This window comes from Lampetra fluviatilis, chromosome 19 (genome assembly GCF_964198595.1).
Source record: "Lampetra fluviatilis chromosome 19, kcLamFluv1.1, whole genome shotgun sequence".
NCBI classification, from domain to species: domain Eukaryota; kingdom Metazoa; phylum Chordata; class Hyperoartia; order Petromyzontiformes; family Petromyzontidae; genus Lampetra; species Lampetra fluviatilis.
Genome location: NC_136293.1, coordinates 13,452,107 through 13,476,961, shown reverse-complemented (window position 1 = coordinate 13,476,961; position 24,855 = coordinate 13,452,107). Strand labels below are relative to the sequence as shown.

The 24,855-nt window shown below is 42.6% G+C and overlaps 1 protein-coding gene across 5 annotated transcripts in view; it reads left to right on the top strand.

Annotated features, from left to right (window-relative positions):
• The window catches only part of LOC144937706 (protocadherin Fat 1-like), a 231,791-nt gene that overhangs the window by 132,807 nt on the left and 74,129 nt on the right, over positions 1-24,855 (top strand). For 4 of the 5 annotated variants that reach the window (XM_078865142.1, XM_078865139.1, XM_078865140.1 and 1 more), the window contains exon 5: positions 12,663-12,724. The exons of the other annotated variant lie outside the window; for it this stretch is intronic. In XM_078865142.1, coding sequence (XP_078721268.1) covers positions 12,663-12,724 — 62 coding nt within the window. The remainder of the gene's footprint in view (positions 1-12,662; positions 12,725-24,855) is intronic. 5 annotated transcript variants of the gene reach the window in all.

Here is a 24,855-nt window from a genome sequence, read left to right as displayed (position 1 = left end):
CGTGTGTGCATATTAGTTATACTGTATTTCCTATAAAACTATATATGACATATTCACAAGTACAATTTGTATTCTGAAAAAAGCATCATGTACATATAGGAGAAATATGGGTGATAAAATATGTAAACTGACTCGCATTCTGTCTTCACATAAAATGTAATATCTTATGAATTATCAGCCCATTAGCCTCCCAAACGTCTGCTTCTTCTTTCGTACGGCTGATGTAGTCGCAGAGCAATAAACACAATTTCACATTCAGGTGGTCAAGCCAGATAACCACGGCAGGAGGTGCGGAGTGTATCGCTGTGATGATGTCTCCTTCGTATTTGTGGACCGGGCATTGCGTCGTTGCACGTTGTGTGCGGATACAGTTGAGGGTGGACCCTGACCTTGTGCTAACGAAGAGCATGACACTGGTCTCGTTGTGACCTTCGGGGTTTTATCAGCACCGCCTTGCTAAACAAATACTTTTGGTTTACGGCCATTGCCTGGGTGTCTCTTGAAAGTCACTTTTTACTAATAAAACTGGTAACAGTAACGGGTGCTATTTTTGCACACATTTTGAATTCAAATTACTTCAGCAGGCTAATAGGAAAGAAATGTACACAAAAACTGCATACTGTTTAAACTAAACACGTGACATTTTCGCATGGATAATATTGTTTGCCACTGCCTGCACAGTTGACCTTTTTAAATAAGGTCATCAAGAAATCCCCTCTGCCCAACTGTGCAATTTCGCTTGTGGCCCAAACCACTCGGCACAATAAGCGTAACCGTGCAATCAATTGCTTGTGGCCTTTGCCATAACCGTCGCATTTTCCTGCTGTCAAATAGTTTGCCATTAGCATTGCCCTGAGTTGTAATGTGTTTTTTTTCACAAGTAATGTAATGCTTTAAATGTTTTAATTTACCAGATATTATGGGGAAATAATGTCGACATGTATACATATGTACACACACAAGAAGCGCTTTTATGCATTCTTTGTCATCGCGTTTTGGAACGTGGAGTTGGGATTCACTAAACGATGAAAGAATGTAAGTAAAATTATTTGTCCATTAAGAAAAAAGGTTGTTCATGTAATTAGATTGCAGCAGTTTTATTGAAGACATGAACTGAGCTACTGTAGATCTCTTTTTGCTGATTGTGAAAAAAGCTAAAAAGAGCCTTTGCCTTTTGACTAAATCCCGCAAGGCTTTGCAATTCCATGCCTGAGCTTTTTCATTATCACCGAGCGTAACTGATGACAGTTCAATAATGTGGACATATAAAAAACGTGTGTGCATATCTTTCACGTTGTCTTTCCCTCATTCACAATAATAACGATATCGTACTATTCGAAAATGTGTGTCGTGATTGAAGTTCTTTTTCACATGCCAGTTAATTTGACAAATAAAATAATAATGAATTAGCCTGGAGGCTCGGAGGTCAGAGCACTTGGTCAGCACAACTGCGACACGAGTTCAACTCCAGGCAGCCATGCGATCAAAGTAGATTCTCAGGTGTGGGAAGTTGAAGGCCTCGACCCAGTCACCAACGATATTCAACGTGTTACCAAGATGCAGAGCCAGTGAAGCGATACATAATATAAAAGACTGATTAAAAGTAGGATTTGTTTTGCTCTTTTTGGAAAATAATTTCCTGAAGAAAACCAGTTGGTGGAAAAGTTTATAATCTTAGCGACAGAAGAAAGATTAAATACTTATACGAAATTGGTTGTTTTATCTTTGTTTGGCTTTGCATATTGTTTGGTTAAATTTCAGCTTTTAGAATTAAAATACAATCCTGTATCAATGGTTCTGTCATCTGAGGGATGTTTTAATAGTCCTGTCAAATTGCTTTTGCAGACCACTCTCTGGTAGAAAAGAGTGAAAATGCTCCGTAGCATTTGCAAATTGATTCTTTATCTCTAAACATGTTACCAATAGCATAATTGGAAAACATATGAAGGGAAAAATAATTATTTATGAGAGTGCTGGGCGGCTCAGGAGACTAAAACTATCTTAGCACCGTCCTGGCAGCGCTGCAATTTCAGGTTAAAATCCAAACGGGTGTTAGACATCCATTGTTGTACTCTACTGTTCTCTCATGTCTATGCTCCCTGCCTCACAACCTGCACTGGCAATCACGTGGTGAATGTTGGTCAAATAACCCCCATGACAGTGGATTGACTAAAGGGTTGTACATGTGGAGGTCATACTTGTTTACACATTGGCAATCCATCATGATTCATGTAAGGATTCAGTCATGAAGTTTGTTTACACAACATGACAGCTTTGCTGAAAAGAAATGTGTTCCTTCCATTTACAAGGCTGAAATTTTCCAAAGGACATTACCCATGTCTGTAAATATTTGCTGACAGGTTAACTGTGAAAACATGGCAGCAGTGCAGCCATAGCCATCTCTTTCCAGATGCCCGTGAGAGCAGATATGTTGTATTAATGTTCCTAATTATATAGGCATGTTGGCATTGTTTTGTATGTGGATGCTAAGCCATTCCCAAACCTGAGCTGGCAGGTGTTTGTTTAGAACGCTCAAATTCATGCACAATTATGCCAACAGCAACGACAACCAATGCAGCACAAACATGAATTCCATTAACAACATAACAATAACAATAGCAATCAACTACCGCTGAATAACATTACATGCACGAGAATTCTCACGCTTAACACTTAGTTGCTTTTGAATGGCAGCATTAACGAAAGCAGTTTTTCTCTTTCTTATATTTTTGTTTTCAGTTAAATGCTAAAAGCCTCTTTTTTTGTTCTCATGTCAAGTCTCAGCAGACGTGAACGGATTAAAGCTGACAAGTACACGGTTTGTTCAACCCCTCAACCCCATTGAGTAGCTATCCCAACAAATGACTTTGTGGGCCTGCGTTTGACCTTCTGAAGAGCCACAGCCAAATGAAGTCCGTGCAGAAGGGTTACCGCACGAAGCCATGAATAGTTAAGATCCTTCAGTCTCAGGATGTCCCATGTCACTCTTGTACGTTATGCGGTTTATGTGATAACGTTGACCGGGACATTTCATCTCTAACTTTAATTGAAATTTGAATATCGTAATGTGTAGGGGTTAGGGATTTTCCTGAAGCATCTTCAGTTATTTTAAAAATGGAGATTTATAGGTAAAACGTTGGATTCCTGCTTCAATGAGCAATACAGTGGAACAAAAATTCTGTTCATGACCCTAAGCTAGTGGTGAAAATCTATTTTCCCATGATTGGGGACGAGTCTGAACTAATTTAATTAACCCCGGAGGGACGATGGGCTGAGTCGACCCCCGCCAGAGTGGAACTTGTCATGTTCTGGTTAGGAGTCGAGCACTCTCAGCACACCAACCTTTTGGCTGGATACTTTACTTACTTGATACAGCAATCGTGCTGTGACGGTTCCACCTGAAGACGGAAGCTTGTGTTGCCTCCGAAACGTCGTGATTTTTATTTTATTTTTATTTTACTTTTATAAATTTTAATTTTTTACCTACGTGACTTTACCGAAAAAAACTAAGAATATGAATCCTTGCAGTCACGAAAGCTTCAAATCTAGAATGGATACGTTACGGCATGCAGAGGATAAAAGTGGTAAAATCTAGGCTTTGAAGAATGCAAATAAGAATAATATAGTATGGATTTCCAGAGGGAAGTGATGTGTAAGAGCAAATAAACAGCCACCCACTTGTGTGTGCCTCCTCCAGCAATGTGGGTTCATTTAAGTTTGTCAATTGAAGTACCCCAACTTGCTGCCTCTCGAATTCCTTCAGTGCAATTTAAACGTTCACGTATTCATGCCACAGAGGTAGCAAGAACACAAGTGGACCGTTTCCTTAGGCTAAAGTGTTCCAGATAAACATATTTTAGGAAAGCACTTTAAATAATAAATTGTGCTTTTGTGTTCTGTCTTAGTAGATGTACAGTATCGAAATTGTTGGTCACATTTAGGCTTAGATAATTCATAATGAGGTAACTCATCGTGTTAATGTAATTGTGTTTTTGTGAAAAATGTAATAGGGTGTGTGGTAATTGGATCCGGAAGCTTATCTTGATAATTACTGGATATGGAGCCTGATCTCAATTATTTCTCTTCATCTGGGCTTTGACTTTTTCCGGTCCTTTGATGTACAGTAAATGGAGTATCATAATGACTGACCATGCTGTGCATTGGTAGAGTGCGCTGCCTGCATTGGGAAAGTTGTGAATACAAACCTTGATCAGTGGTCAACTCGGCCATTTGTTCCTCTCAGCTCAATAAAATAGCATTGCTTTGTGGGCAAGTCAACAATGTTTGCCCTGTGCAGCAAGACTCACCCCTGAAACACATAACCGAGCCGGAAATTGATTTGACTCTTTTTGTAGCATAGTGCAAGAGTGTCCAAGCCACAGTGAGAAGGTGCTGAGTTCAAATCCCAGCAGGAACTTTAATGAGTCCATCAACTTTCTGAGGTGATCTATAGAATCACACTCCTGTGGGGAAGTCAACAGCAGTTTCCCCACACAGAGACTGACTCCCAACGGGGATGAGCTCAGCTCAGTGCTCGTTGGAATGCGGGAACGGTTTGACTTTGAATGCTTGAATTTATTGTGTATTCTTCCTGCGAGAATACGCACCTATTGCCACGTTATGACTCGAGAAAACTTTTGTGCAAGGGATGAAAAATTACCTTTGGCATGGATCCCAACAATCATGCGTTGAAATATTCTTGCTGTGTACTATCAAGGTACCTCCATGCAGCTAAACTTGCATTGAAAAGCATCATCCGTGATTTGCTGGTGCTAAATTAGCCATGTATATCACAAACTATGTAAATGCTGACACTTGTTCATGCATTGTATGCAGTAAATGGTAACAACTGGTGAATTGACACTCCACGGTATGTTTACAATGAAGGCTACCTTTACTTTCACGTTACCTTAGGGGTGCCATGGTGGCGAAATGTTAACTACCTCGCCTGGTATACAGGAGGTCGTGGATTTGACCCCAACCCTGACGCCTGCTGTATATTTGTAGTTTGCTTGTCACTCTCCCCGTGGTCGCATTCATTTTTCTCCGGGTCCTCCGATTTTTCCCTCCACATTTAGAATCAATGTGCGTTTAGAGTAATTGACCGCTATACATGTCCACGTACGCCACTTAATTGAGCTTTCATTTGTGGACAGGTCGCTTGTGAGCTATACAGCTCAGTGGGCATCCCCTGGTTAAAATAAAGAGTTTAGTTTTACGTCGGCAGAAGCAATGGAACAGAAGAACAGTTGTCTCTTTCTCTCCTCTTATTGAATGTTGTCCGCTTTCACACTGTTAGCTGTATCGATCTGCTTTGAAACACAGCAGTTAGGGTTTGCGAGGGTATTATAATGAAACGTAAACTATTGTGTAATGCCTTTAGGAACCTGCTATACAAACTATATAACGAGGATACATTAAACGTAAAAATCACTAACTTTAATTTGGTCTCATAATTTGTTTGTGACCAATTTTTAATGCTATTTTATTTCAATAAAGAACGTGCCCATGAGATTAGCCGCCACCTGCTCTTGTGCGTGTAACAATAATAACAATACCACGCACGTATAGACCTGTCTGTCCTCTTGACTTTCGGGACTGGAACGAACCAAATGGCAGGAGGCTTTTTTTGGGATTTGAAAGATGCTCGGAGCTCTCACAGATGTCTGTTAGGCATGCGTGCGTATTTCCTGGCCTCCACCGCACTCAGCGTGTCACGCCTCGTGTTTTATGGCCAGTTGACTGACCCTGGCCAGGATAAACCCTTAAACATGCCCCGCGCCGCGACATAACTCGCCGTGCGGAATCGGCTGACGACTGACGCGAGCACAAACGGAGGACGTTTACACCGCTCGCTGCTCCTGACCATCAATCTTCGCTTTGCTTATTACCTGCTCTCACAGCCTTTCATATGGCTGGTGAAATAAAAATGTAAAAAAATATATATTAACTCTCTAATGCGTACAGGCATGTAACGCCGAAACCGTCTGCCACGGTGGTTTGAGCGCGGAAGCTGGCCCAGGTTGGAAGAGGGCCCTTAGTCAGCTGCGTTCCACTTCGAATCCATTTGGCCGGTGGCCACTGCCAGCAAAGTCGTTGTGGTGCTTGCCGCGTGCACGTGGCGAGAGTGTCGACGGTGTGCAAGAGACCCCCCCCCCCAGCTCCTTTAATCAGGGGGGGGAGAACTGTTGTCCAAACATCGCCGTGTGTGTAGCACAGTGTGTACACGCAGGCAATGTGTTTATTTCGGGGCTTCTTAAACACAAGAGCAAAGGGGCAAACCAAAAAAAATCCGTGTCGTAATAATGGAGCGCAGTCAAAACCGTTTAAGGAACAAGCTATTATAACTACTCATGCTTGTTACCATAGTTTTCAGTGTCCAAGATTAGTCAATGATTAATACGGTAATATGAGGCTTGCAGACAGGGCTTCAGAAAGCCCAACTTTAACTGGTTGTGGCTTTTTTATTAGCGGCTCTTCCTAAAACCTGTTGCCCACACCCACAAAGCGTACACACGCAACACACACACGCGCGCGCGCTGGCTGTATATGTACGTGAATGTACACTTGGGTCCTGACAGGCACTCCTTATTCCTGTTGTCAAGGGGAGAAGGTATTTGCCCTCGGGGCTGTGTTGAGCAGCGAGGAGGAGTGGTGTCGCTTCGGCACGCGGAGCGGCTGAGAGCGCCTCCAGAGGTCCCGACACCACGCAGAGCTCCGCGTGGCTTTGCGATAGTTTCAGACACCGCCGCTAAATATTATTATTAGTGTTGTTGTTGGACGCCTGTGTGCAACCCTGTTCGCGATCAGTCGAGGTTGTGTGCAAGAAACAAACATTTCTCCTTTCGCAAGAAGATTTCGGTTTTTTATTTCGTTTTAAAAGGTCGTTCATTTCTCGACTTGCTGGCTGAGCAATGCGATTATCATTGTGTTGATTAAATTGTGGTCCCTTTTGTAGTTTGTTATATTTTAAAGGGCTTTTCAGCGTTGGCAGAGGCAGGGAAATATGCATCTTACAAAACTAAATGCAATTTCCATATATATAAGAAAGTGCAGATCAAGTGTTGTGGCAGTATTTTAAAGTGCCTATACCCTTGTTAAATTACAAATGTGTATTCGATCATTGTAATTCCATAACTCACGTAAGAAAATACAGAAATATATAAAACTCTTGAAGAAGAACCGTTGTTCCTGCAGTTGTCATATTTAAAATTAAAGTGCATTGAAGCGTCATATTTTAATTTGAATCTGTTTATAAAGTAGTTGAAGGAGGGTAGATGTGCATGAAAAGCTCTTGCAAGCTGAAATTGCAAGGTTTAAAATATATTTTAATTCCTGGTTCTCACGGTGCATCCTAAATATAACACATCATATATCTGCATAATATATACATTTCTACCACCATCACTCATCATTTGTGTTTACCTCATCCCTTTTGAGTGGCAGCTAACTGAAGGCATTCTGCATTATAATTTATTTTCATTCGAGTTCTGCCTCCTTCATACCATCATCCTCGTGCTGTGAAATGCCACTGTTTATAGCCAAAACGTTCTCACTGTATTTTTAAAGTGATTGGCTTTCCTCAAAGCTCATTTCCATTAACAACAGCAAAGCGAATAAACAAACTGCTCGCCGCTTGTATATAAAAGGTAAAGGTGAGCAGCAGCCTTGCGATTGCCAGCTCTCGTCACTGATGCTGGTGGTTGAAGGGCCTTCGCGAGAGGGCAGCTCTAGAGAGCTGGAGGGTGTTTGGCTTCCTCTGCCACACTGGCCTGATGTCTTGGAAGAGGTGGGCTTACCCACACTTTACCCCACCCATAACTCTTTGGTTATTTCGGTAAAGTCATGTGGGTAGAAAATCATAAATAACGACGTTTCGATCGCAACACAAGTGACCGTCATCAGGTGATGCAATCACAGCAGCTTGTTCCACCTGGGAAACTGCTTCAGCAGGGAAACTGCTTCAGCAACCTGCTGAAACTGCTTCAGCAGTTTCCCTGCTGCGATTGTCCCACCTGATGACGGATGCTTGTGATGCGCCCGAAACGTCGTGATTTATTTTATTTTATACCTACGTGACTTTACCGAAAGAACCAAAGAGTATTTCTTAATACCTCAATTCTTTGTTCATGGTAATGTAATTAAATGTAGCAGAATGTTTTTTGTAGGGAGTTTTTGGAGTTTAGCTTGATTGTAATGTTAAGTAGTTTGGAATCATAGTTACATGTCAATGATGTTTATGAGCATCGTAATGATTTGAATGGCGAGTGACTAATGAATGTCTTCTGCATATTATTCCTGTTAGGGGGTGGGATGGGGGGGAAGCGCCAACATAAGTGTGCATTAAACTGCCATTAAAAACACTTTACTGAGTAAATGGTTATAGACTGTTTTATTTTGACCTATTCTACTTCTAATTAACTCACATACTCTAAACACTTTGTAATTATCTCAGGAAAATGTAAATGTGTTCACGCGACATGAAAAGTAATTGAATTACTTTGCATTCAGACACCGCTATACAGCATTTAATCATTCCGACTCCTTTAGAGGCATAAGCCTGCCTGCTCTACGGCGAACACCTCCAGTGCGCTGGCATTTAGTTAGTGACAAATATCGCAGTCACTTATTCCTGCCCTGTGTGATCTACGGTGCTTTGGATCTCGCCAAAGCGAGGTCAAGTGTAAGATGGGACTAAATACGGATGTCAGCAGTCAATTGGCTGGTCTCTATTAAATGCAATTTTCGACTGATGTAAAAACCATGTGCCCATCACCTGTGTTTAAATGAAGGTAAATATAGGAGGAAATGTTACATTAAAATGTTAAGATAAATTAAACTGAGGTCAGTGTCATAGCTTACTGTGCTAACCGCTCGCACTACCACTCCCATCATGCCGTTAGATAATCAATAATGCTATGCCTTGCTGGAGGAATGCCTTCCCATGAAGTGTCAGTCGTGGTGGCCTATTTATCCATTCTTAGCCACACAAATTATATATCACTCGCCAGCACTCTTAGCCACGATTGGAATCAAACCCAGGTAAAATGGGTTCAGGGCACAGTGTGCTACTGTACTGCACGGTCCACCCCTATTATTTGATGCATTACGTTATTTGCATTCACATTTGCTTTTCATTGTGCCTATGGAAGTAATCATTGCGTGTTGGCTTTTTTTTTAGACAATTTTAGCTCTTACCCCAGTGTTCGGTGTTATTTTGTTGGGATGAACTGGCAGTTGAATAAGATAGATGTGCATCTCATTATAGATCAGTAAAGCTTATTTCATTGTTGCTAATAATGAGGCCAAAACATCTCATTAAAGCAACCATATAAACAATGATATAAACAATACCACTGGTGCAAAAGAGAACTGTTCATAAATAGCAGCCGCCATGCCTGCGTGCATGGGAACGCGCTGGAGTGACAGAAGAGGAAAAGACACAGTTACCTGGTTGATTATTCTTGGAACTCGAAATGCTTTAACTGGGGCAGTAATGAAACAAAGGGACTCACTTCCCGTGCGTAGCGCAGCAGCAGCAGCCGCCGAGGAGGAGAAGGAGGCGTGCGCTGCCCTAATGACCTCGTGCATGGTGCGCATTTGGGACGTATACATCATGTGCTGTCCCTGAGCGTGAAGAAGAAGACAACCCCCAGATGGCAGAGATTGCCTTCCATTGGGCAACCATGAAACGCAATTACGACGCAATCTCATGCTGCTATGCTTGCGTATGGTGCAACTGTGAGGTCATTAAAAACATCGGTATTTTTATTCGCACAAAATCTGTATTTATATATCGTGAGACAGTGTGTATGGCCGTATTTACGAATGTATGATCGTAATTCGTATTGCTTCAATATTAGGAAGCTACTGGAGCTATGCACTTTTTAATTTAGATTCCTTTCTTTAGAGCTGCTTTTTGTGTTTAGTCTGTTGTCCTTCCCCCGTACCTCCTGATTAGCACAGTTGCCTATATACGGTGCGAAAGAAGTTCAACATACATACATACATAGGCACATTGTTTGCAGAATAGTTGCATTTTAATCTAAGGCTCTTTGTCAATCTATGGCTGGAAGAAGTATCCTCACACCCTGTGTCAGTCATGGTGGATTGGTTGAGCATACCTCACCGTGCCGGTCAGTGTGGGTTCAAGGGGGCTCTCAGGACATGGTCGGATATCACTCAACCACCACACTTGGGGTCAGTCACTGCTGTAATTGTAATTTTAATTATCTCTGGCTGGGAATTGAACTTAGGTGAGTGGGTTTAGAGAGCTTTGTGCTAGCCATTGCACCACCGCTGTACCCCTGCCATGCTTGTGTGACAGTCAATGTGTGTGCAATGAGTGGCCAACGTTTTGAGACCACGCAATAGTGAAATGACTCCTTAAAAATTAAGTGGCTTAAAATGTTGGTGCAATAAGAAAACATATCACCTTGTTTATTCTCAGAGAAGTAGTGTACAAACAAGTGCTCTCACGTTTAACTAAACTTAAACACACCATTGTTATCGTGTGTATATTCATAGTGTCAATTGCAAATATCCTAAATGCTGTCTTTCATGATTTTAGTTGTTGTTTTGTTGAGAGGAATCAGTTCGTTCTGCAGTTAGGATTTTAGTGACTAGATGCTAAATAGTTGAAATTAATATTATTATTGTATGGCTTGTAACTAAATCTCCAATCTTTGTGTTCTACATCTGTAAATGTAACGCAAAATACTCATTCGCGTTATTCTGCAGAATATAAAAAGCTGCTTATTTATTTTGTTATCTGTAAATACCTTCACCTGGATTAATAATAATTGTAATTTATCATGAAAAGCTTCACTGGGTCTCAGCCTCACGAGTCTCAATGTTTCTTTTAGCAGAGTCCTGCTTAAGGATGTTTTTGCCAATTTCCTTTTAATTAATCAAACACTTATTAATGGGATTAAGCAAAACATTCCAATGCAAGAACCTCCTGAAAACGAAATCAGACTAATTGAGGCCTTTCTGGATAAACACAGTAGTGCATCATTATGAACATTATTTATTTCATATTGAATGAAACAGGGCTACTTGTCGACAGCCCACCACATATGAGGAGAAACATTGAGATGTTGTTTGGTGCAATAACCAATTAGTCACTCTTCTGCCGACACTTAGCCACCCAAAGATCCACTCGCGCTACGAGATGAATGGAATGCACCATTGCAGACATGCCCTTAACAATTCACGGCTGTGTGTGTGTAACATTTATTTGCTTCTTCACTCGATCCGGTGAAGAAGAAAAAAAACAACAACGTATACATGATTCTACTGCAAGTGTTACACTTTCAACATGAAAAGAATAAAATAAGAAATGTGTGTCATGCACTTTTTTATATGACAAAAGTGAGTTTCGATAAAAAGGGAACCAAAAATATGAGTTGACTTAGAAAAAACACGTATAATCGTTTTTCATTTAACTGCCGTTGTTTTCCACTTAAATTTTATTTTTTAAATATAAAACCAGCTTTTTTTGCCCGTCCAAGGACGGGTGTATATTGCAGTAAATCTGAAAAATTCAATAGAAAAATTGTTCCGCTCATGATTATTAATGAGGGGGGGGGGGGTGCCCCATTTGGAGTGACATCACCCGCTAATGGTCATTGGGGAGGGGTGCGGGATTGGGAGTGACGTCACCCACTCATGATTGTTAATGAGGGGAGGGGTGCGGCACGTGGAGTGCGCGGCCTTGTGCGTTAGTTTTGTGCGTTAGCGTAAAAATCCACCCACTCATGAATATTAATGAAGGGGGTGGGCCTCATGTGGAGTGACGTCACGCGCGGGACACACACACATTCTTGGCTCATTATAGTAATATAATCACATGGGGCCATCGGTGGCACAGTGCGCGATGATGGCCGCACGCTGCGCGATGAACCCGGTGACCTTAATTCAATTCTTGACAATGACTAAGAAAAGCAGTGAGTGATATCTGATCTGATTCTGCCCCCCCTCCTGCAAACCCGCACTGACCAGCGTGGTGAAATATTGTCAAACAACCCCTATTTCGACTTATACGGTGTGAGGAGGTTTTAATCCAGCAATGACTTGACAAGCAGCTAAAAATAATCACTGTTACTATTATTACAAGTTGAAACATCAAAAAAAATCGCAACATTTAATTACGGAAGGCCACTCGTGTTAGTTTTACAATTCAAGAATAGCTACAGCAGCCTTGCAAGCATATGACACTTCGTGTTCTTTCCTCTGTTGCTGCAAAATGCCTCCCCGGAGGCTCGTTAGCCTGGTGTGTTATATTGAGAGAGGTCTCTGAGTTTAATTAGCCGGGTTTTAATGGTGAAAGTAGAAATTTGGAGAAACGGAACCCGAAGCAGAACATTAGAATATGAATTAGAAACTTAGCCTCTAGTTGTTTTGAAGCAAATGCTGCTGCAGTGTCTGATTATTTACGTTCAGAAGATGTTCTAACTTGAAAAAAACATTCTCATTTACTTCCGGGGGCAAAATTAGTTTCAGAGCAAATAAATCACATGAATAGCTTCCAGCGTGAGGGAAACTGAAAGCGCTGTTGAATTAACGTTGGAGTAGAATGAATGCGATTGAGTTCTTAAAGAAATCCGCTTCATGTGTGACCAATGTTTAATCGAGATTTTCTTCGTGATTACTCATTTCAGGTGTCATCAACACGACTGCCAGAAAGTTGGACCGAGAAACTCAGTCCGAGCACAATCTAGAGGTAAGAGACGCATGAGTTTTTTTTTCCCGTGCAGTCTGTCTCTCTCACGCTGTGCACGGTCATTCTTCACATTGCCACTGTGCATGCAGTGCACGGCACCTGCAGTTATGACAACGTTAATATGAATACAATTAAGCAGGGCATTGTGCCACACTGCAGTCCAGTGCTTTGGAGGCAGGATTTGGTGGATCACAAATATCAAATGCCCAAACACACCGGGCTCTGAAATGTCCAAGATGGCAGCGCAGCGGATGGCTTTGGGGACTTCTTTCTGTGGAGCCGTTGAGTGTTAGCCACTCACATGGAAGGATTTTATTTGGGTATTCCATTTCCTTCCACTGATACTGAAAATGTAACGGGCCAAACATCCCAATATTTGAAAAAGAGTCTTAACACTCAGTGAGGCTTTCCTGAAAAACAAATGGCATTAGCACTCAATTAGTGTGATTTTGGTATTGAACTCTGTATCTAAAAACGAGTTTTACTTGCCCTTATATTACCTTGAAATAAAAGTGAGGTAAACTTTCATAATGTATATCCTTATGGAGCCAAATTGTGTCGAATTGTCATCTTGCCAATACTGTCGAGGGATTATTTTTGTTTCCAAACAGATATAGTGGTTGACCTAATGCACTCTTGAGTGGCATGCCTTGGACAGAGCTCTTGGTAAGGGAAATGTGTCTCTATGCCAGGCAGTGCTTGGATTCAGCAGATGCCTCTGAGGCCCTCACTGCCACCCCAGTTCCATTTCACGGAAACCACTCAGCTGTTAGTGATCAGTTCAGCAATGGCAATTGCTGACTGATCTAGGCGCAGACTATTTTGCTGACTGATCTAGGCACAGACTATTTTGCTGACTGATCTAGGCACAGACTATTTTGCTGACTGATCTAGGCACAGACTATTTTGCTGACTGATCTAGGCACAGACTATTTTGCTGACTGATCTAGGCGCAGACTATTTTGCTGACTGATCTAGGCGCAGACTATTTTGCTGACTGATCTAGGCACAGACTATTTTGCTGACTGATCTAGGCACAGACTATTTTGCTGACTGATCTAGGCGCAGACTATTTTGCTGACTGATCTAGGCGCAGACTATTTTGCTGACTGATCTAGGCACAGACTATTTTGCTGACTGATCTAGGCACAGACTATTTTGCTGACTGATCTAGGCACAGACTATTTTGCTGACTGATCTAGGCGCAGACTATTTTGCTGACTGATCTAGGCGCAGACTATTTTGCTGACTGATCTAGGCACAGACTATTTTGCTGACTGATCTAGGCACAGACTATTTTGCTGACTGATCTAGGCGCAGACTATTTTGCTGACTGATCTAGGCGCAGACTATTTTGCTGACTGATCTAGGCACAGACTATTTTGCTGACTGATCTAGGCACAGACTATTTTGCTGACTGATCTAGGCGCAGACTATTTTGCTGACTGATCTAGGCGCAGACTATTTTGCTGACTGATCTAGGCGCAGACTATTTTGCTGACTGATCTAGGCACAGACTATTTTGCTGACTGATCTAGGCACAGACTATTTTGCTGACTGATCTAGGCGCAGACTATTTTGCTGACTGATCTAGGCGCAGACTATGTTACAATGTTTTTTTTGTGTGTGTGGAGTATATCGACTGGCATGACAGAGGTATAATTATGCTACACTGCACAGGGGTACATTTGGAATTATATAAAATAATGACATTGGTCAAATATTTATTTCCACATTCTAATCATTGGCACGGTGGTTAGCGGCACTGTGCTGTGGATTGAGCAACCTCGGTGCGTTTCCTGGCCATCGCTAACATCGGTGGCCAGTGATGTCTGAACAGTCCCAGGACCATTCCCCTTTACCAAACCGCACTGAACCATTGTGGTAAATTGGTCAAACATGATTGTCACAGCATGAGTTGACATTCATCCAGGAATGGTACGGAAAAAGGCTTTCAATTATATTTGATAGAACAAGAAATTACGTCATTAGCTGATAATATTAATTATTCATCAAATATGGATAAAAAGTCATGTTAAATTGACAAAGAAAACACATTAAATGACTTTGAATGTCAAATTATTGAATAAAAACCCATGACAGTGGTAGATTGTACAGTACATGCGTACAGAATCAAGAGATGCAACTGCACGGTAATAGCGGAACTCTGAAAATTATTTTTGTTAAAATGTTAATGACCTCTTAAAGGTTGTAACAAATTCAATGAGCTGGAACAAGCCAACTGGACTCTTGCCTTTTTTCATCACTGATACAAAACGGGGCAGCCTCGTCTCTGGAAAGAAAGCGTCCGTGAAACACTGCACACCATGATTACTCAGCAAATGCACGTGCACAACTCCAATAATCCATTGCATGAAAATTATGACGTACATTTCCATTTTTTTTTACCCAGTGTTAAAAGCAATTTTTCAGATATGCAATAATTACAGGTGTGTGTGTGTGTGTGGTCACAGTGTTCTCTTAATTCGATTATTTGCAGCCATTACGTGAATGGAAAACATTCCCATTGCTTGAATGTGGTTAAAAAGAAATGAAATGTTTCAGCCAACCAGGGGACGTTTTTAATTTCAGAAATATGCATTAAATCAGCCATTGAACATTGCAAGAGGGTAAATTATGGCGTACGGCAGATTGCTGTTATTTTGTTCATATTACTTGTCATTATTTATGTATTTTTAATACTAAATACCGCATCCATATATACGCGTTGAAATTACAAGATTCACTTATGTAATTTATACCAGGCTTATCAAGCTCACAGGTGTGTGATTTAACCAAATATTATTGTTGGTAGCTCGTAGATGTGTTTGCAAATGTTGAGCGGTCAACGTTTGCGCCACATATGCGAATTAAATATTCTTGCCAAAAATTGCAACGGTCATCTTTCATGGCACGTTCAAGATCCGAACGTTGTTGTTCCTGTATACAGAACGGTCCACATTACATAGAACCACATGCAATCGTAAATCTCTTTCAATGGGTGAACTGCCAGCACCAGCCCGGAATGTGGATGACATTACTTAGATTTATTTAAAAGTCAAGGTCAACAGGGCAACCAAGGTCAATGCCATTGATACCACTGCGCCTTGTCATCACTTCCTTTTTGCTTTTAGATGCTGCAGTTGTTAAAACAAAAAAGGAATGTGTGTGCTGTATATAATACATGTAATCTTCTGTAAGACAAGCATCCTCCATATAGCCTTAACAGACTGTTGGGGCAAGTGCCGTTAGCGAGCGTCTATGAAGGCCGGCACGGACCACGAGGTGGTGGGTTGCCATCACCACGCTCGGCCGCCTTTGTCTCTCTCGTGGTGATGTTTACACACTGCACCAAGGTACTCATTTGAGGCTGAGTCGACCTCGGGGAGGTCCAGGACCGGTTCAGACAATCGTCACTGATGGTGTCCATGAGTGGTAATCGAACCCGGATCGTCAGGCTCAAAGCGCAGTGCGCCAACCGCTACACTCGTGCAGCTCACACTTGTACACAAAGATAAGGATCCCCCGTATGCCTTGGCAGACTGTAGGGGCAAGTGCTGTTAGCGAGCACCTATAAAGGCCGGCACGGCACACGAGGCGGTAGGTGGCCAACACCCAGCCCGGCCGCCTTTGTCTCCCTAGCGGCGATGTTTACACATCACACCAGGTACTCATTCGAGGCTGAGTCGACCTAGGGGAGGCCCAGGACCGGTTCAGATAATCGTCACTGGTGTTGGCCGTGAGCGGGAATCGAACCCGGGTCGCCAGGTTCATAGCGCAGCGCGCTAACCGCTACACTACCGCTCCCCACACACTTGTACACACACACACTTGTACACACACACACGTGTACACACACACACTTGTACACACACACACTTGTACACACACACACTTGTACACACACACACGTGTACACACACACACTTGTACACACACACACGTGTACACACACACACTAGGCTGTCTCCTTAATGAGGAGGATAACAAGGAGCCATCCGCTATTTCATTGGACTGCAAGTGAGCCCATTTAGGGAGAGTATATGGAAGCAGTGGTTTATTGAGAACACTGGCTGCTTCATTCCAACCACCCTTTGATGATGTGGGCTCACAACTGGTCAGCAAATATGAACCATTTGACTAACACACAGGCCACTTGCTAATTTGCAAGGAAAATAATGCAACAATAATCATCTTTTTTACCCTTTCTGGCAATAAAACAGGAGGTTTTAAGATGTTCAAACACCAAATACCGTCGAGACCTTTTGTAAGGCATCAGGTCTGCATTAACCACACGGACTTGTGGCAAACCATGCAAACACACGTGGGCTGATTACAATGTGTCATTTACCTATTTTCAATGAGAAAACGTGGTGTGCATTTGTGTCATTCCTTCACATAAAGTCCTGGTCACAAAAGCACAGTTTGTGGGGAATAATAGCCATTTTTATATACTTTTGAGGCATAAGCAATTAGAAAATAACACTTAGTACCCAGGAACAAAAATCGTGTTACATCGTGTTATATGTCCATTGTCTTTGAAACGGATTGGCCTCCACCAGAGACAGTCAGACAGGGTAAAACCTATTCTTATTGCTTCATCATTTTGATACTGGCAAAAAGGTGCCATAGATATAACAAGGAAAATCATAGCGACACAATAGAAAACCTTTCTATTGTGCCGCAGATGTTTCGCTGGTTATTGATATCAGTGCAGCTTAGCTGTAAGCATCCTGTGTAGGAATGTACTATTGTTTGTTTAGCTAATTGTCAAAAGTTTGGAAGCTCAACTGCATTGAAAGTGTTTGCACCTTCCCTGTCTCGAGCATGGCCATTGTGTTGAGTGAGGTGTTGGAGACTATGAATTGATGAAAGTTTCGTTTTAACAATAGATGTTTGCGTAAGCACCTCTGTGTCGACAGAGGCAGCAGAAAGGTCGTTCACATTTTCTTCCAGTGGCCATGCCAGTTGGGACCATGACAATAAAGTAAATTGAATTATTTAAAGTTTTCTGTATAATTCATGTTAAATCTATTAAGCACAGCTGTGCAGGCTACATTGACGAGCTCTTGAGAATAATTCCGTCAGACCATGACGGCACAAGGCTTTTTTTAGGCAGTCCAAGGCAAACATTCTACTGTGTTGCAGATCCCGTTCATACAACTGCTGCCAGAGCAGGTTAGACGCTGCTGTTCTCTGAGCCAAGACTCTGCCAGCCTTTGTGCCAAATTCAACACACACAGCGCTTGTCCCTGGAGTCACGGCGAGTCAGTCGAGCGTGCGTGTGTCCACACGTGTGTCCACGCGTGTGCACGCGTGTGCACGTGTGTGCACGCATGTGCACGCGTGTTCGTGTGTTACACACCATAGAACGTGAAGACAAGGCGCGCACATGGGTCCTCGGGAGAGAGAGAGAAATGTGTTTCTTATACGGCGCATTGCATGTGATCGTCATTAAGTTTAGTAAACAAATGTTGCAAGAGCGCGCTGCGTGGCTGTCCGAGGCGCCGTACGCATTGCCGCACGACAGGAGATTTAAATTCATGCCGGATTACGTCGTACGCGCGTGAATTCCTGCCGGATTACATCCATCAATGGCATGCACCGGGGGTGAAGGCGTGAATGGTTGCAGTTGAATTTCGAGGGAACTCGTACCGCTCGGGGTAGCCTGCAACTTTCCCATCTCCGCGTGGCTGCTCACAGAGGGAAATCGCCGTAATATCGCACGACTATCGGAGTCTAGTTAACGCAAAAGAAACAAGTGTTGCAGAAACATTTTTACTTTTCTTCGTGCTTAGTTTTTTGTCGCTCTGTGGTTTTCATGAGCAACGAAGTCTGCTGCGTCGGTTGTAATTGTTGGCAAACCGGACTTGCGACCCTCATTGCTGGTTCAATGAGCCCGGCACAATGTTTGAAACAATAGGGATAGTTTTTTTTTTAATCTCCGTTTACTCGCTCACCCTACTGGCGGTGTAGAGATTCCCTTTGGAGGGTATTTGGCCTCTTCTTCCACGCTATTGTCTTGGAGAGAAGTGGAAGCATCCCCACTTTGCGCCACTGCACATGACCCTGTCAATCGATTGACAAGGATGCAACCTATTCTTGTAATCGGGTGGCAAGAGGCTTGGAGGAGTTTAGAAACTTTGCACCACTGTTTGAATTTTCCACACCAGGAGATCGAAATGGCAACCTGTGGATTGCAAGTCCAGATTGTTCGCCATTGTGACACAGCATCCCTGTAAAATCGGTTAAACCACGTGAAGTTGAATGTCTTGCGCTGGGACAGGGTTAATGTGAACACAGTTCTTTCAGGTTAAATAGAGGCTGAGACACAGTGAGCCTTTCCCAGATAAACACAGTATATTACATGGCCCTTGAACAATACGGGGCCTGCCAAATGCGGTAGCATCTGCAGTATGTGCAGAACATAACCTCGCTCTAAGTGTTTTTTTTTCAAAGCTGTTGGTGATTTAGTTGTATCATAATATCAGATCATCGTGCCATTGTGTTCACAGCGGGCATAATGGGTACTTCTCACGTATCTATTGTTGTCATTAAATATCACTTTGACCCACCAACTTCATGTACATCAGTTCAGCTGACCGCCAATCCGTAACTATTGATTTGTTTGTGGGTGAAATAGTATTGCGTATTCGGGCAGTGGACCTTAGTGTAAGTTCGTGTCTACCTCAGCTACGTGTCACGGTGTTACACAGAGTCTTGGAGAAGATTTTCTCCGGAACAACGTAGAGTCATTTTCTAATTCTCGATGTAGTGTTTAAAGTTTTTATAGCCGGAGTTGTAGTGTTTACCTAATGCTTAGAATGCTAATACATCCTTCATAATTAAATCGCCACGTGTGTACACTGCAGAATAAGTTGACTCTCCAATAAGGTGTTATGGATTATGAATACAAAAACAAGTTCATATTACGGGGCAAGCTAAGTATAGTATCATGAATGGTTTATGGTAAAAATGGCATTGCTTTTAAAATATTCTCCCAAGCTCACTGTCGTAGCTGCAATATTACACGATGTTCATGATAGGATCATGTTTTTCTTGTAGTTCCAGATTTATGTTTGCGTAATAGGTTAACGTACATCTAGATGATGCATATGCAAACAAATTATCAACTTAACTATTTTTATTTTACCAGGTAAAGCCCACTGAACTGTATAACTCTTATTTAGAAGCGACCTGGCCACAAATGATAGCTCGACGAAGTGACTTATGATGCGTGATGTTGATTTAAACGCGTGATGTGCTTTTAAATGTGGAGGGAAAAACCAGAGGACCCGGAGAAAAATCTACACGACCACGGGGAGAACATGCAAACTCCAAATATACAGCAGGCGTCAGGGTCGGGTTCAAACCCACGACCACCTGTATTCCAGACGAGGTAGTTAACATCTCGCCACCATGCCGCCCCTGGCCCTGCTTGGCCCCAAACCAGATTAAATTGTCTTGTGAGGCCAGAGGTTCCTGGTTTGGAATTGGCTCGCATCGAGCTCATCCTGGTAGGGCTTCGATGTGGTGATAGAAAAGAGGTATAAAAGTTGACCTTCAAAATGGATCGAAAAGGTATTGATCACCTCGTACTCGTACAAATGCTGTCTTCGCCTCTTTACAAATTTATTTAATAACATCCTTTGGTGTTTGTTTGCATTGTAATCCCTCAAAAAACACATTTACAACCATTCATTTTGTCAAATCCTCGTAAAAAAATTATTGGAAGACTACCATTTAGTAAAAAAATAAACATGTGTTTTTGAAGACTCACACGGAGGTTAATTAATTTGCACACAAATACATTTAATTAAATGTGACGTGTGACTTTCATTATTTTCACACAAGCAGCTACATAGTCTTATTTTAAGTGATTCGCCTATTGAATTCCTAATTTTGGTTTTCAAATGTATTTTCCTACGTTTATTTTCTCTTTTTCACTCATTTGCAGTCTGCATTCTAGGGCAATAAATAATAATGCCATCTGTTGAAAGGCCTATGAGACACCTTATCACACGCTTACAGCGGTTTAATGCACTTGTGTGCCAGGCAAACAATATCTGTTTCCAATTCAGGGATGTGCTAATGAGCTCTTTGTGTGTCTCTGTTCACACACGTGAACTCGGAAGAGCACACATTCTCAGGCAGGCCTACTCTTTACTGTACAGACAAACAGTTTAATGAACAGCTCTGTGCTGTGCTTCATTATCTTTGTCAAAAAACCTGCCTGCTTCCTCACCTAGCAGATGTGTCTGCATTGTGAACCTGATTCATTCATGCAACACACATTTGGTATGACACGATTCCATTATTTTTTTTGTCTTTGGGCCAATTATTTGTTGCCAAATATGCCTTGAATCTTGAGATTAAGTGAAATTATTCCACGGCACAGCAGTTTTACAATTTACTCCCATGGACGGAACCTCTAACCCACAGCCGTGACCACCGGTTGACTAATTTATTCTGTGGAGAATGATCGTGTAAAGATTGTTTTTAAATCGCTTTGATTCTTGTCTATTGGAGCCTGCTTAGTTTATATTTTAATTCAGTCCATTTTCGACTCGTGAAAAGCTTCAAGATGCCTGTGTTGCACGATATGATTAGGTTTATTAATCAGAAATCTCAATAAGCGGCATCGGTGAATGCATTTGGTTATATTTGCAATACTTCCGTTGTCTATCATTACATTTTAATGCCTTCATAAGCATTATTCTCGATTATGATATTGAGAACCATTAACAAAAATATCGTAAATTCTACTGCTTTTCCCAATTAATTGGCCCTCATCTTTCCTTTAAAAGTTTAATAAACTGACAACGGTTCATTTTTGCTCTCAAGTTGTGTCGCGTTGTTGTACCTCGCGTTGTTTTACCTCGCGTTGAGTGCGAGGAGATGTGGTGCTGCGGTGACCGCACTGCTCTTGGATTCCGACCACCTGAGTTGGATTCCCAGCCGTGGCTCCACACCGGTGGCGAATGATACCGCCACTCACTTTCCCCAACCCGGCACTGGTGACAACATTCTCAACCTGTTCCCCACCTCAGCCTTCAGTAGTGGATTCATTAATGAGTGATACATTATCAACACTGTTTTTAGGTGATGTGCATTTTTGGCTTAAAGAGGTACAGACAACCGCATGCAGATAAATATATATTACGTCTCATGGAAATTTGGACATGTGAATTATTAAACAATGCATAGAACTTTTACAGTCGTTACAAAATTTCCATCAAATTCGAATGGTCTCTCAACAGCTCGAGAAATATAATCATTACTCGTGCTTTAGATGTTGTCGCTTACATTTACTGCATCAGTAATTTAGAGACATGCAAAGCTTTTGTAAGCATTGCCCCCCCCCCGCTGCCTTGTATTTATAACGGAACGTGAAGGCCCCGGGGGTTGTGTGAACAATGTGTTCATGCAGCGGTGACAATGAGGGACCACGCTCCACTGTAAAGGGAAAGGAATGGAGGGAATGCAAACTCGGTAGAGGCGCCAGGGTTTCGGGGCTTCTGGACTTCAACAAAGCAGACGTTGACGCATAGCGGTGTAGTCTTTAAGTTGTTGAGGCACTGTCCAGAAGCAGACCTTTCCCTCTGTGCCGGGCTCCAAAAGAAATCAGTGGCGCACACGCGTCCGTTGTGAACAAGCGGTGCCGTGGCCGGAGCCGGAAAGATGCTGCGGCACCATCTGCTTCTCCCGACATGATATTAACAAACACATTAAGGTTAAGTATATGTAGGGTGGCTGGACATATGAACACTCTTCACTTCACCCGTTGGTTTTAGCAGCCAATATTGTGAATCGTGAACACTCCTGGTGGCCAGTTAGAACACATCAGTTGTTTTCTATTGGACGAGTGAGACAATTCAACTACAGCTTGAATTCCTCAGAATCTTAAGGAGCCATACATCGTATCTCAACTACTCTATTCCATTGCCGTGCGGTAGACTAACTTAAGAAGACCCCCAGTGGCAGCTACCCCTACGCACCACAGGGCGTACACAGCACGGGCCTGAAAATGAAACTGGTGTCATCATCATCATCATCAGTCTGAACTTGCCTCACATGACTGACCACCCCGTGCCCTCATCTCTCACCTCATCTTATTGTAGCCTACTCAATACGACCACGATGTTAACATTTCACACTGATGATGATGACGATGATTTCCTTGCTGTAGTTGAATAGTGTCACTTGCGAGATTAAAAACAATAGGCTGCTGTGGCCAAGCTCTTCATTATGGGTAACACGCAATTTTTAATGTTTGAACCAACAGAATTGTTGGGCTGGCAACATGAATCAAACGCAGTCATCCTTTGTGTTAAAACGTAGGTCGTCATTGCCTTAGACAGGCTCTAGACTATTTAATACTACTTTGATGAAGTGCGTTTGCTTGTATGGTCAAGTTACCGCACGAAGATCGTTAACAACGCTTTGAAATGTGCTACTTGAGCGCTTTGTTCGGTAACCTGATGATATTTGCTCTTTACGGCGGCGCTACCCAATTTTTTAAAATGCCCGTGTGATCTCACAATGCAGTGAAGTAAACTGAGCTGCTGTTAGCACTGCAGTTAAATTGTTTGCATGTCAGCATGCCCCTCTCCCTTTTAATGCTATGTACATAGAGACGGTATTATAAAGGTTTCACCGGGTAAATGTGCGCCTATAATGTGTTCTATGTTTGTGGTTTGTAGGCGTGCGTGCATGCATGTCGGCTCGTTCAGCTTCCAGCAATCATTCTGCACAGCCTGCAGATGTGCATACATTCCAAAATGAATTAAAACATAGTCGAACAAATATTATCTTTGTAGTGCCACTCATTTTGATATGCCAGATATTTGGTTTCAGGATTTACACAGCTGAAACTAAAAAAAAGTGTTTTAAAGGAAAGCACTTTTACAATTCTGAGCAAACGTCCTGCTACATTCTCTTTCCAGGTAACATCTGTAAAATAATTGGCATTAATTATCTACGGCTTGGCTCGGTATTGTTTTCACGAAGAATGCTGCACACACGTGCGTGCGTAGCTTTAATGTTGGATTTTCACCGACAAGTGCGTGGTGCTGTCCCTGCGCTGCCTGAGAATGAGAACTCGGCACGAGCGCCCACAGTGCTGAGGAACATCACTGGGCAGGAGCCGGAGGTGGCTCACGTTCCCAGCCTCGGGGGAGTTCGAATCCCTGAGCGCAAGAGGTGCCACCGGATCATATATCGCAGCACGGAGTGCCGAGACCTCCTTAGCCTGTCCAACCATCAGGGCTGTCTGCAGATGCCATTGTCCTTTGTATTTCGTGTGGTTTTTTTTTGGGGGGGGGGGGGTGGGGAGGTTAATGTTTTTATTTCAATATTTCATCATGTTTAGCCACTTGTAAACAATTCCAAGAGTTGTATAGTGTTGTGAAGTATGGTCAAAGAACCCCCAAATTCACTAGTGCATGGACAAGTTGGGCTATGTGGGTGAAACTAACTGAACAGATTGCGCTGGTGCATTGCGTAGACATTGTGGTGCGTGTGCGAGTGTCCGGACCGCCACCGAGTTTCGCTGCGCAGGTTTTAGCGGCTGTGCTGCAGGGCTCCCCCATTATTTTTGGGACCGCGCCACTTGCTGTTGTTCGACACCATGTCCGACGTTTCGCTCCACGTGCTGTCAGTGGCTCTACAACACGCAACGCACATGCAGTATAACCCGAAGAACACATCACAGAGTTGAAACACCCAAGTGTAGGACTGAGATGGCCATTATCTGGAGGTACAGGCTATAGTTGAATACGTACAGAATGTATGCAAAGAAATTAGCTAAATATCTGAATGCAGGCTTCTGCTCACAAAGGGCCTTGAGAATCAGTGATGCTTTCCTGGATAAAGGAATATTTTATTACCATGAATTCATCATTTTAACCTCATGCAATGTGGCAGGGAACAACTATAAAATGGAATGGGCCAAACACCCGAACGCGGAGCTTGTCTGACACATTGAATACACAAATGAGTAGCACAACACGTGGAAATTAACACACGTATTTCAAACGGTGGATGGACAGTGGTTGAGAATGATGCCGGAATGGCAACCAAAGGTGGGAACGGGGCCTGAGAGTCGCACCCAATGTAGAGATGGAGCCATT